This window comes from Drosophila montana, unplaced genomic scaffold (assembly GCF_035044405.1).
Source record: "Drosophila montana isolate Dmon_TW-CO22-7 unplaced genomic scaffold, ASM3504440v1 contig_1624_1, whole genome shotgun sequence".
NCBI classification, from domain to species: domain Eukaryota; kingdom Metazoa; phylum Arthropoda; class Insecta; order Diptera; family Drosophilidae; genus Drosophila; species Drosophila montana.
Genome location: NW_026996559.1, coordinates 4,658,602 through 4,672,350, shown reverse-complemented (window position 1 = coordinate 4,672,350; position 13,749 = coordinate 4,658,602). Strand labels below are relative to the sequence as shown.

Genomic DNA, 13,749 nt, shown 5'->3' with positions numbered 1-13,749 from the left:
CAGGGGATTTAGATGTGCAGATGGATGTGGAGCTTGAGGAGGACGAGGACGAGGACGAGGAGGAGGAGGAAGAGGAGGAGGAGGAGGAGGTGGAGGTGGAGCAGGAGCAGCAGCAGCAGCAGGCAACAACATCAGAAGTTGACAACGATGAGGAGTTAATGGAACAGCAGCAACAACAACAGCTACAACAACAAGAATCATTTGAAGACATGGAACTGGATCTGGAGGAATTGGCGTTACCAAACGTGATGCAACATTACGTTGAGTATGCGGAGGAGCAGGAACACGAGCACGAACACGAGCACGAACACGAGCAGGATCCAGATCCAGATCCAGAGCAAGATGACAATGTTGAAGAAGATGATGATGACACCATAGTGGAGGACAGCGATGCAACCAGTTGCAGCAGCTGCCTACGCGCCGAAATGGAAGAGGCCGAGTATCAGCAGCAGCTGCAGGAGCAGGAGCAGCAGGAACAGCAAGAGCAGCAGGAGCAGGATCAGCCCCAGCAGCAGCAGCAGGATCAGCCCCAGCAGCAGCAGCAACAACAGCAGCTTGCGTCGTTATCAGCAGAATCGCCAGAGCCGCCGTCTCCGCCGTCTCTTCCACCGACAGACATTACCTGAAGCAGTTGCTGTTGCAGTAGCTATCGCATCCTGTACAGCTTTTCTTTAAAGGCCGCCCAAAGTCGTAGGAGCTAAATAAACCCTAATACAATAGGCACACACAGACACACACACACACACACACACACACACACACACACACACACACACACACACACAAAACACATTTACACATACACACACGTACACCAACACACATTTATACAACTGCTAGGCATTACCATTGTATGAATCGACTTACGCAACAGTTGGACCAACGCTGTTTAGTTTCTATCTTTATATCTGGTCAGTTCTCCTTGTGACCCCATTCCAATTCCTCCTTTTTCCGTGTACCATTTAAGTTATCTACAATTTTCTTTCAACTAAGTTTTTTTTTGTTGCTGCTTTGCTTTAGTATTTCCTAGTTTGGACACATAAATTGCTTAATTGTAATTGTAGTTGTTTAACATGGAAAATTGTAACATACAAAACATAAAAAACACATATTTTATTGCATTTTTAAGCTGTTTTCTTTGAATTATGGTTTTTTCTATTCATTTATTTTTCGCCCAATGGTTTTGCACGCTGGTTGGCGTCTTGGCTTAGCATGTGCAGCAACCAATAAATGAGCAGCTAATCGCAGATACACACAGACACACAGAAGACACACACACCATACACTGGCATACATAGCACAGGCAACAACCACCACTGCAACCGAACGAACAAGCTACAAAAAAGAATACAAGAAAAATTTTTTGAATACCATATTGTTTTTTTGTACGCAATCCAACTACAGATAAAAAATAATACCAACAAAACTGTGCTGCAATAATGGATATGAATTGATATTTGGATATTTGGAACTACTTTCCATATTTGTGTGTGTTTTTTTGAGCAATTTTTAAAGTTGTCTCTCTCGAAACGTATTGGGCAGCAGCAGTATCATAAAATGTAGTTGGTTTTGCTTTGAATTTGCTCTGGTTTTTTGTATCTCAATTGTTAAATCAATTGAGCAGATAAGAGAAAAAGTAAAACAAAATATAAATATCCATCCACAACAGACATTCAATGTGTGAAAAAGAAAAAGAAATAAAGAAAAATAAAAAACCAAGAGTAAAGCAAATTATTAAATAACCATGAAATATCATGATATTGTCATCTTGTCGTTATATATGTGTGCAATATGTATGTTCTTTAAACTTAAATTTTTTTTTTTAATCAGCAAAATAAGCAAACTAATACAAAAACAAAAAGTAAATATATATTGAACTTAAATTGGTGTAAATTATGCGAACAAAGCAAACAAAATATATAAAAAAGACAAAAATATAAAAAATTCAAGAACACAGAAGCAAAAAGAAATAAATAATCTACTAAACAGCTTAAGCTAAAGAAAAGATGCAGATTAATACATACATACGTAATTTCCTATTCACACAGCAACAGGATATTTATCCATATGCCGGCGTTTAGCAGCACTCACAATAGCACATACACAGACACACACACACACACACACATGACACATTTGCCGTTACTTTTTTATACACCGCACCACTCTTTGCTACATTTACGTTTTAGAATTTTGCTGCACGTTTTCACACAACTACTATTTATGCTAACGGTAAAAATAAACACCGACACACAAACACACACTCACACATACACACATAAGAAATAACCAAACTAGAGAAACGAAAAGTATGTTTTCTTTAAATGACTATACATATACATATTAAAACCCACTCAAACAGACACAAGAGGACTTCTAATAAGTGTTTATATATATACAATACATATAAAAAAGCATAATTTTTTTGTCATAATGCAAAATATTTGTGTGCTACAAAAGCATTAAAAAAAAACAAAAAAAAATTTTGATGTATAACTTCAATGGAAAGAGAAAAAAAAGAACAAATTGATATGAATTGAATGGGAAAAACAAAAGAAATTAAAATGATTTGTATTGTAATGTTAGGCGATAAATATCTGCCGAGTGTAGGGAATTTGATGAGAGGTTCGAATTTGTTTTAACTTTCACTTTCAGTTCTAGTATCATTGACTTTACCGTTGAATAACGGTAAACAGACTTTAGTAGCGTTCAATTCTCTTTTATCCAACTCGCAAACTCAAAGAATCGAGCTGCCGCTTCCTTTTAAACAAACAAACACAAAAGACATGAAGAACAAGCTTAAAACTTAGTTTGTAACTTTAATTTCCTAAAGTTGCTTTATACTATATATTATTTACATGTGTATTCATTTCTATAAGTATCGCGTTCTTCGACAGGCTCTATTGAATTTTATTGTGCATGGAATGAAGATTGCATAAGTTTTTTGTAAGAATTAGTAAATTATATGAAAACGGTGGAGATGGAACATTTAAAAGTATATACGAGTAAGAAGGCATGTGAAGAAAAACAAAAACAAAAACCAAATGGGATCTTTAATGTGAAATAAAAGTACATACTTCTTGAAAACAATGGAAGTCTTTTATTTATGGAGGGTTACAAAACATATCGATTTTACAGAAAACGCGTTAAAGTTTCTAATTTACCATGCAGAAACAAGAAGAAATTGATATCTTCTCAAATGAAGAGTATACAAGCCATGAATATAAAAGTAAACGCAATAAAAAGTAAACATGATAAACCGAATAATTCTGCACGGTTAACTTAAAAATGTATGTGGGTCTTGAAGTAAATAAGCGATATATACATATTCCGTCAAAAAGGAGGCTTTAATTTGTCTAAAATCCCAAAAACCAATTATTTGAATAGAAATTTTGGGATTTCTTGTTTATTAATATTGATCAACAAATTTGATAAATCATTGGTAAGAAATCCGTACAAGTGCAATTGTAGTATGACCATACTTTTTGAATATATCGCTGTCGAATTATTTGGTACTACTTGCAGTATATTTTTAGTAATGTGGCTTATTTAGTAACATTTGACGTTGAAAATTGCGTATTTTTTATGGCCATTGGCCAGCAGCTGTTACGCGAACGAGAGAGAATAGTCCAAGCCGAAAGCCGTCGAAATGTTGCGTACGTTGTCGCGCGTTAGTGAATTACCAATTATTGTAAAACAATTGCAAAAAGTACGTAACTGTAACGCAGCCGTTGCTGTCACTAACAAAACTCTTGTCACTGTCACCAATACAAACCAACAACAACATACAAAGCAAACCAACAGCAGCAGCAGCAACTACTGTAACAACAATAGCAACAAAAACAGCATCAACCGCAACAACAAAAACAACAACCACTGGGCAACGCAGCAGCAACAACTTAAAAATCATCTAAGATTTGACAGCAGACGCAGTTATTCATCGTCATTTTTCGGTTTATTCCAGAATGCAGCACAGTCCGGTGTCGCAAAGACCAACAATTATGCCACGGAAGCGACCGTGCAGGTGAATCGAGTAAGTATATAAAGAGATACACCCCCAACTAATCCGTTCTAGCGAAAAGAAAACGCTAGTGATTACATAATGCGTCTGTGTGTGTGCGTGCGTCCGTCTGTCTTTTCATTTTGTATGACCTGATTGCACAGAGTTGCATTTTCGCGTTTTGGTCGTCAATTAGTAGAATTGCCGGCGCCAAGGTCACTAACTGACACTGTCTTACAAGCAGCGCGTGACCGACGTCGGCAGCGGCAGCTACACGCACTTTCTTATCAGCATGCAGCAGCCGTGTGCTCTCCAACGCTGTAAACTGATCGACGGGTTATGCAAAAAGAGCCCTGCATTCCTCTCGCACAATTTTTCCGTATTTTTCTGTATGCGTACATTTTAAACAAATAGTTTGTTTTCATGCTGAAAGAACAAATTGAATTCAAAGAAGAGCAAGATTAAATTAACAGAAAGAGCTCAAAAAACACGTAGGATTATAAATGTTGTATGAATATATAGTATTATTTTTATACTGAAAAATACCTGATTTATAAAAAATGGCAACACTTGCATGGAAAACATTGGGCACCTGTCTCCCTTCCGCGCATATTTATTTACACATTTTCTCACTCACTCGCACACTCTTTGTATACCTTTCTCTGTCGCTGCCGTGTGCGTCTAATTGGAACAGCCATTCAAACTACATCGCTTGGAGGAGGGACCCGAGACCACAGTGAAGCTTACAAAGGATGAGGCGCTCAAATACTACACACAGATGCAGACAATCAGACGCATCGAGACGGCCGCAGGCAATCTGTACAAGGAGAAGATCATCCGCGGTTTCTGTCATCTGTACTCGGGTCAGGAGGCCTGCGCCGTTGGCATGAAGGCGGCTATGCGGGATGTTGACAATATTATATCGGCATATCGTGTGCACGGCTGGACCTATTTGATGGGCGTGCCACCTTTGGGTGTGCTTGGCGAACTGACAGGTGTACAGAGCGGTTGTGCGCGCGGCAAGGGCGGCTCTATGCACATGTACTCGCCAAATTTCTTCGGCGGCAACGGTATTGTTGGCGCCCAGGTGCCGCTTGGCACCGGTGTCGCTCTTGCCTGCAAGTACAAGGGAAACGGCGGCATGTGCCTAGCCCTTTATGGTGATGGTGCTGCCAATCAGGGCCAGGTCTTTGAGGCCTACAACATGGCCTATCTGTGGAAGCTGCCCGTCATCTTTGTCTGCGAGAACAACAACTATGGTTCGTAATTAGGCACATATTCAGTATATATACATATATATGTATCTAATCTGAGACACTAATTTCGCGACAGGCATGGGCACCAGCTCTGAGCGCGCCTCGTGCAATACGGACTACTATACGCGCGGCGATGCCCTGCCCGGCATTTGGGTGGACGGCATGGATGTGCTGGCCGTGCGAAGCGCCACCGAGTTTGCCATCAAGTATGTGAACGAGCAAGGCCCACTGGTTATGGAGACGAATACCTATCGGTATTCGGGACATTCCATGTCCGATCCCGGCACATCGTATCGTACGCGCGAGGAAATCCAGGAGGTGCGCCAAAAGCGTGATCCTATCACCTCCTTCAAGGAGCTGTGCATCGAGCTGGGTCTTATTACCACCGATGAAGTTAAGGTCGGTGCTGCCAAGATTTTCAAAAGCAACGTTTTTTTCTAATTGCAAATTGTTGTGCAGGCCATTGATCTGAAGGTGCGCAAGGAAGTGGATGAAGCTACCGCCCTAGCCAAGGGCGGTACTGAGCTGCCACTTAGCCATTTATGGACCGATGTATACTCCAATTGCTTGGAACCCAAACTGCGCGGCACCAACGGCTACAATATTGATCACATCCAGGAGCGGAAGGGTGTCAATCATTAAACAGTTCAAATGCAACGATTCTATAAGATACATATACCCAGGCACACACACATACACACGAGCCACACCTACACACACGTATGCATAACAAGCGAAATCTCTAGATCTTAAGCCCAAAGTTGAAATTAGAAAATTTTGTTTTTCGAGTAGATAAAATGCGTATACTTTACGATTTGAACGCGTGCAATTGTGAATGAATAATAATTTTTTGTTTAGATATATAACTTACCCACACAGACACACAAATACACACAAATCCAGACAGATACAAAGACAGACGGATACAAAGACACGAATTATGCACACCCTGCCCAACTCCCTAAACACACTTAAGACCCAAAGTCAATCACTCAACCTGGGCCAGTGGCAACAGCAACGGATATTATATGAACGTGTTCAATATGGTTAAAGCGAGGTGTAAATTGTTGAAATATAAACTAAATACATACATAAACAGGTTGTGAAATTTTATGAACTATTTGGGCAATTGAAAAACGCAGCTAATGAATAGAATATATGGAGAAGAATATATACAGGCTCGACTCGGGAACCCGGCTTGCTACTTTCGTTAGTAGATCTTAGGCAGTGCTTTGTCAAATCTTAAATGTAGTTGTTTTAATTGATGCACATACAATAACTTAATTATTTTCCTATTGTTACTGTGAGCTCTTTATAATATTACAGTTCGACTTTGATGAAATGTTGTCAATGTGTTTGTGATATGTGCTGTTAATGTGTATTTATTCCTTGCAATAGGCGATCAATGAAAATAAAAACAAGCGTAAACAAGCTATGATGCCTATATTTAATAGATGTCCGATTATAAAAAAAACTTTCCAAAACATAAATAGATGTAATGGAGCTTGTACTATTGTGACTAAGTCAGGATTTCTTGGACTTTCCTCTTTGGCTTAAAAATTAGACATATATATGTATGTTTGCCGTAAAACGAGGAATATGTAACAAGTGATTTTCAAAAAGTATCAATGCTTAGTTTTTGTTTTGCGATCAAGAACAACAATAAATATAGATAAAATTCATATGCAGTATAGTTCAAAAATATCCTCGTGAATGCACAATATATTGTATTTCAAAATTAAAAAAAGCCAAGGTAAGGCAAAGGTTATCTTTGGGTGTGCTGAGCTAACTCAGATAAGACTATTTTTATAGACAGCATAGATTGAAGAAGTGATAGCTTTAGACAGAGATGTAAAAGGGCCCAGTTATATTGATTTAGATCATAAACCTATTATCTCAATATGTTATATGTTTTATCAACACAACTGCTGCAATTGGGATACAAAAAGAAAAGCCAAAATATGTTTTTTATAAACGCAGATCACATTGAAATATCAATCATTAAATCCAATGTTTCATGAGCACATTAATTTGTTTTTTTTTTTTTTTTCTTGGCATTTTAGACTTTCTGTTATATTTTTCAATGCGGCGGTATTTTAAAATTATAATAAAATTCATACTTTCTTAAATCTTTCGACACTACATAACCGATATTTATAAATTGATAGGGGGTAGATCAAAAGATTTTGCGATCTACGGGGCCCACCAAGAAGATCCTTAGCTCGAACCTTTAAAACTAGCTAGAGAAATGCTGTCAGCAGCTAAACGAACGACCAAGGGCCGTCAATCTTTTATGCAATTTCATTTGCTCTATAATTTATGGGGTTGTAAGTGTAAAACGCGATTTATTTGCCGGCCGCAACGAAACCTGACTTCGGGCTGCTCAACGCTGACGCTGGACAACGTAAGTACCGTATTTGGTCAAAAACATGATTATCCATTGAGCTGCTTTCTTCTTCTTTGCAGACTTTCAAGTGCTATGAGCTGGAGAAGGGCCCACCCACGGATGTTGAGCTGTCGCGTGAAGATGCATTGAAAATGTACAAGCAAATGGTGGAGGTGCGCCGCATTGAGACCGTCGCTGGCAACTTGTACAAGGCGAAGCACATACGTGGCTTCTGTCATCTATATACTGGCCAGGAGGCCATTGCCGTTGGCATGTGCGCCGTGCTCCGTAAAAAGGATAGCGTTATTACAGCATATCGTGCCCATGGCTGGTCCCATCTGCTTGGCATTTCGTCATTGGGCCTAATTGGTGAACTCGTCGGCGTTAAGGGCGGTTGCAGTCGCGGCAAGGGTGGCTCTATGCATACATATACGGATAATTTCTATGGCGGCAATGGCATTGTTGGCGCCCAGGTGCCAATGGGCGCTGGCGTTGCGCTGGCTCATCGCTATCGTGGCGATGGCGGCGTTTGTGTAACATGCTATGGCGACGGTGCGGCCAATCAAGGTCAGGTGTATGAGGCCTACAACATGGCCAAGCTATGGTGCCTGCCCTGCATCTTCGTCTGTGAGAATAATCACTATGGCATGGGCACTTCCGTGGAGCGGCATGCGGCCCTAACAGATTTCTATATGCGTGGGCAATATATACCCGGCCTCTGGGTCGATGGCAACCAGGTGCTGGCCGTGCGCAGTGCTACACAATTTGCCATTGATTATGTGCAGAAACACGGACCCATTGTTCTGGAGATGTACACGTACCGCTTCGAGGGACACTCCATGTCCGATCCGGGTACGGCATATCGTTCGCGAGAAGAAGTCAAAAAGGTGCGCTCGGAACGGGATCCCATCGACAGTTTCCGGAAGCAAATAATTGCACTATGCTTGGCCGATGAGGAGGAGCTGAAGAAGATCGATGCTGCGGTCCGCAAAGAAATCGATGGGGTATCCAAAAAGGTGCTGGCCGATCGCGAAGTCGGTCTGGAAGAGCTCGTCGCCGATATCTATTCTAAAAATATGGAACCAAAAATACGCGGCGTCTCCGGCTATACGCTCGACCACAAACGCATCTCGGAGGTTTGCTTTGGCAAGCCCAAACGTACGCCACCTGAGGAGATCAATAATGTGCCCGTCGGTGATGCAGCACTTCTGGCCGCCCAGATGAAGGCAAAGCAGGAGCAGGACGCCAAGAAATCCAAAGAAAATCCAAAAGCGTCCGGTGATGTTAAAAATGACGCTAAGCCAGCGGCTGATGCTAAAAAGGATGCTAAGCCAGCGGCTGATGCTAAAAAGAATGATAAGCCGGCAGCAGGGGAAGGTGTTGCTAAAAAATCGGATAAGCCACCAACTGCTGCGCCACCAACTGCTGCACCACCAGCAGCTGCCCCGCCGCCGAAAGTCGGAGATACGCCGAAAGATGGCGATAAGCCGAAAAGCGATGACCAGCCAAAAGCCTGAATGCCATAAAATACATGATCATCAAAATTAGAAGGGAGAATTCGAACTTCCAAGTTAGTCCAGTCAGTAGGAAGCAATAAATATTGGCAACAGAAGCTGTATCAGCTTTGTGCTTTTAACAAACTTAACGAATAAATGAACAACACCTTTGCCAGCTACCCTTTCCGCAGTGTTCTACACATACACAGCTGTGAGAGCTTTTTCAAAGCAGCTCTGCCGTGGCTGGTCTGGTCGTGTGCCTTGCTTGACCGCCCCTCGCTTTAGCTTTTCACATTTTCCAGGCATATGTCGTTGAAAGCTCTGACGAAATGTTTTCGGTTTGAGCTTTGGCACGGAGCTTTCAGCTTTTGGCAGGCACCTGTTAGTAGGAGCTGTGTAACAGCTTTTAAGGCTTGAGCTTTATTTAAGCAGCCCTTGCACTGACACCTGTGAGAGCTTTTGCGCATTTCGATGCGTTTTCATTCTTTCCATCTCTCTGTCTCTCTCTCTTTCGCTCTGTCCTTATCACTCTCTACAATTGGCGCAAATCGGGTACGACGCGTTCCATTCATTTATCAAGCCGTTAAATGGCAGCTGCTCACGCGCTCACTGTCTGCCCAGCCTACCCTAAGCAACACCAAACCCCCGCCCCATGTGCGCAGCCATAACGAGCCCCCCCGCAGCTGTAAACCCAAAGACCAGCCCGTCGCTGGCGGGACTTGTGCCTGTTGCGTGGCAGCATTCGATCTGCTCTGTGTTAGTCAGTCTCATCGCGATGCTCTGGCGTTGATCTTCACGTGCGCTGCGACGGAATTCGTGGTGCTCTTCATCAATCTGCTTCCTCTTAATCATTTTGTTTTACGTTTCGTTTTTTTGTTTTTTTTTTTTGTGATTTGTTTTTGTTTCTGTTTAAGCCGCGTGCTGCGTGGGTGCTGAATATTGTGTGAATGCTGAATATCTTCAATATGTTTAATAATGAACGATCGTTTCACGTTTGATTTTCTTTGGCAGCAGTCCATTGGCAAATATAAATAAATATAATAATAATTCAATAAGCTGACTTTGGCGGCTTTTACATACATACATAATTTTGTTTATTTACGGTATTTAAAAAATTGTAATATGTATATATTTATGTTTGTTGAATAAGATATATATGTTTATATATTTATTTTTATGCACATTGAATTGCACATTTTTCTAAATTTATTTTAAAATATTTTCAACTTATTGGTTTTTTTCTGATTTTAATAATTGCTTAGATATCTTTTGCTATATTTATTAACTTTCTAATATCTTTTCGTTATTTTTGTAAATCTTTTTATGCCCTCGAATTTTCGAAAATTTATGTAAAATATTTTCAACTGTTTGCTACATTTATGAATTTTCTAATATTTGTCCGTTATTTTTGTTAAGCTTTCGAAACTTTCGAATTTTATGTAAAGTATTTTTTTAAATTTTTGGATTTCATTTTTCTGATTTTTTTTATTGTTTTAAAAAATTGCCTTCACATCTCTCTACAAGAGAGTTTTATAATTTTGTGATGAATGTTCGTCTGCCTATTTCTATGAAAGCTAGTCTTCAATATTAAAGTTAGCCTCATGTGTTGCAGTCAGCCGGATTGGATCAGTAGATCGTATAGTTGCCACAGGAACAATCGGTCACAAACTTAGTTTATGTGTTAAGAAATTTTTTGTTTTTCAAGATATCTTGAAACAACTATTTTATAATTCTCATAATGCTCCTTACATATGTTTAAAATCTTATTGACATGTGGGTAATCGCTTGAATGTGAGTTTTTCTTTGGGTAAATATTTTGCTTTTTAAGATATCTTAACACAGCTATTGCAAGCCTTACAATTCGCTTCACACATATTCAAAAGCGCCTTATGCCTTATGTCCGCAAGGGTATTAAAGCTTCGGTGTGTCGCAGTTAGAGAGAACCTCTTGCTTTATTTTATTTAACTAACAATTTCAAATTTGAATATCAATAATATTTCGTTTAGCTTTGCTTGTGATTTTTCACACATATATACTTTTGATGGGCTACCATTTAATACTTTATATGTTTTTTGATTGTTATGTTTTCGCATTATTTTTATTACCGCTTTATGGCAAAAGTTTTTTTATATTCTTTTTTTTTTTTTTGGGTAGTGTATAACGCAAGTGTTGACAGCTTAATTTTATTTTATTTTATTTTACACATTTTGATTATATTTTTTTATATGATTTTATTTATATTTGATTTGATTACATGCTGCCGCATATATTAACGCCCCGCCGTGTGAATAGTTTTATTCAAATTTTTTGCCATTCTTTCGTTTAACGCGGTGGTACCTATAACTAGTGCCAAATTAATGTGAATTTTCTGAAATATATATATTTTATATATATATATATTTTGATTTCACATATTTTCAGCATAAATTTGAAAAGTTATCAGAAAAAAGTTAAAGTTCCGTTGCGAGATGTTGCAATGAATAAGTACATATATATGTATATATATATAGTTAATTGTGTTGTGCTATAATTTATATAAATATATACATGTATATACGCATATATGTGTGTTAAAGACTGTACGACAAATCTTTTGGGAGCAACGAGAAACATATTTCAAGGTAATGACATGTTCTATGCATAATTTAGTGTTTCTTAATTTATTTATTTATAATGCTCAACATTATTGAGCGCTTAAAGCTGAATCCAAGTGCTGAGACAGCCAAAGGGTACAAATAGCTAAAAATCTATATTATAAACATATGCACATATACAGGCATAGGTAGCCACAAAACGCAGGTGTGTGTTGCTGTCCGTTGTCTTTCAAGTGACACACTTGACTGGCAGTTAAGAGCAGCCGAACTTGTACTCTGTACTTGTGTATATGCATAGAGTATATAGCATATGTACTCGCACTCCTCATACACTTATACATGAAACGCAGCTGATTTGGCATTTTTTTGTATTTCCGCTACATTTGCATAGCCGAATTTGAAATGCCCAACCCCCCGCCGCCGTTTAGAGCGCGTAAGATCTGATGGTTCTACGGACATATGCGATGCGGCGATAGCCCATTAAAATAATGCCAAGGAATCGCACACACTGTGCGCTTCGCAGCGCGTTTCATTCCAATTGATATTGTACATTTACATTGCCAGGCAAAACGGTGACAATTTCTTGGGCACATTTCGTATGCCCCCAGCCGTCAGCCGTCAGCATTCGAGAGTGAAAGAGATATTATCTAAATTTAGATTTCGGAATTTGGTTTGATTTTTTAATTAATTCGTTTGTTTGTGGAGTTTTCGGTGTTTGCACGCGATATTTCATGGGTGTATTGCGTGACTCGTAAAGCAAAGTATCTGGAATAGGATATTTCTGTGCTCCAAAAGGTGCTCGCTTTGTGCCGATGGAAGGCAGACAGTAATTCAACGCCTAAGAATGCAATACCTACAGATAACGTATTCCTATCATTCGCGCTGAGTTTCAAAGAATACATAAATATAAATTTATAAATCTTTGTCCAGAAACGAACCCAATAATATTGAAGCCCATCAATGCAAGAGCTCCCTAATTTGTTTCTCATTAACCAAACACAGACCGACTTTCTATTAAATGTCAGATATTCTTAAAACCAGTGTGCAAAAACGTTTAGAAAAATTAGTTCTTATTTTACTCGTACCGGAGCTGCGAATCGGTTTTGAATTTTAAATCGGTTCAAGCTCAGACTTCAAATTTATTTGAACCGAACCAAATTCTTTTCGAAAATGTTTAAAAATGAAAAACCTAATGAAGACGCAGGCTCAAGGCATAAATAAATTGGATCCCAGTCATAATTATTTTATTATTAATTATGAATTAAATTTGTTCCCTCCAATGTTGTATAAAAAAAGTATGGCTTGCAATATTTTCGACGTAATGGGCAGTATTAAATTAAAATGCGTATTGTTTAAGTAAAGTTTTCAAAATATAATATAAAATAGATATAGACAAATTAAGGTTTGGACCAAAATCTGAGCTTATGTATACAGAAAATTTGATTCACGAACCGAACCTAAAGGCACGGAGTTGTTTCGAACCGCGAACCGACATACTCTTTTGGCCTTCCAGCACCGGACAGTACAGCTGGGTTTGAGAAATCTGAATCTTACAAAATCTGCTACGAATCACATTTATAATACTATCAAAAAACATTATATTGGCGGCCATGGCGTATACGCAACTCACAAGAGCCACGCACATACATATGTATGTTTGTATCAAATAGGTATATTGATGTATATTTGTGTATGTGAATTGCCGCAAGGCTTGAGTATTATACTCTGGCTTGAATGCCCAAAACACAAACGCTTTCATGTTGAACTCAAATTACACAAATGCTTTCAATTTCTTCGACCTCAGATGTGCGGGCTGAGGGGCAGTCGAAGCGCTTATAAAGATTGAGTAAGCCAAGGAAACGACAAACGACAGCTTATCCAGCATTTAATAAATAGACATAGTCACAACTACTTGAAAATCATTGTGCAATTGAATAATTGAACAATAATGTCGCTGGTGTTGTCATTTTGTGCAACATATAATCAAATGTCGTCGCTCTACATTTTCGGGTGTGCG

At 39.1% G+C, this 13,749-nt stretch overlaps 4 protein-coding genes across 6 annotated transcripts in view; all 4 read left to right on the top strand.

Annotated features, from left to right (window-relative positions):
- The first annotated feature begins 20 nt into the window (after window positions 1-20).
- LOC135440572 (UPF0746 protein DDB_G0281095-like) lies at window positions 21-626 on the top strand. The gene has a single exon (XM_064699819.1). It carries the CDS (start codon window positions 21-23, stop codon window positions 624-626), a length of 606 nt encoding a protein of 201 aa, XP_064555889.1.
- Window positions 627-3,554: 2,928 nt separating this feature from the next.
- Window positions 3,555-6,352, top strand: Pdha (Pyruvate dehydrogenase E1 alpha subunit). The gene is made up of 5 exons (XM_064699599.1): window positions 3,555-3,709; window positions 3,965-4,033; window positions 4,695-5,259; window positions 5,333-5,655; window positions 5,716-6,352. The coding sequence occupies exons 1-5, from the start codon at window positions 3,650-3,652 to the stop codon at window positions 5,896-5,898; spliced, it is 1,200 nt and encodes a 399-aa protein (XP_064555669.1). The 5' UTR covers window positions 3,555-3,649; the 3' UTR covers window positions 5,899-6,352.
- A 961-nt stretch (window positions 6,353-7,313) lies between these two features.
- LOC135440438 (pyruvate dehydrogenase E1 component subunit alpha, mitochondrial) lies at window positions 7,314-9,317 on the top strand. Its single transcript, XM_064699598.1, has 2 exons — window positions 7,314-7,660; window positions 7,723-9,317. The coding sequence occupies exons 1-2, from the start codon at window positions 7,505-7,507 to the stop codon at window positions 9,157-9,159; spliced, it is 1,593 nt and encodes a 530-aa protein (XP_064555668.1). The 5' UTR covers window positions 7,314-7,504; the 3' UTR covers window positions 9,160-9,317.
- Window positions 9,318-10,069: 752 nt separating this feature from the next.
- Window positions 10,070-13,749, top strand: part of Proc-R (Proctolin receptor) — a 31,512-nt gene continuing 27,832 nt past the window's right edge. Inside the window, exon 1 of one of the 3 annotated variants that reach the window (XM_064699880.1) lies at window positions 10,070-10,241. The gene's annotated coding sequence lies outside the window, so the exon portion shown is untranslated. Of the gene's footprint in view, window positions 10,242-11,576; window positions 11,760-13,749 lie in introns of those variants that run through there. The other 2 variants (XM_064699881.1, XM_064699883.1) reach the window with 2 other exon arrangements.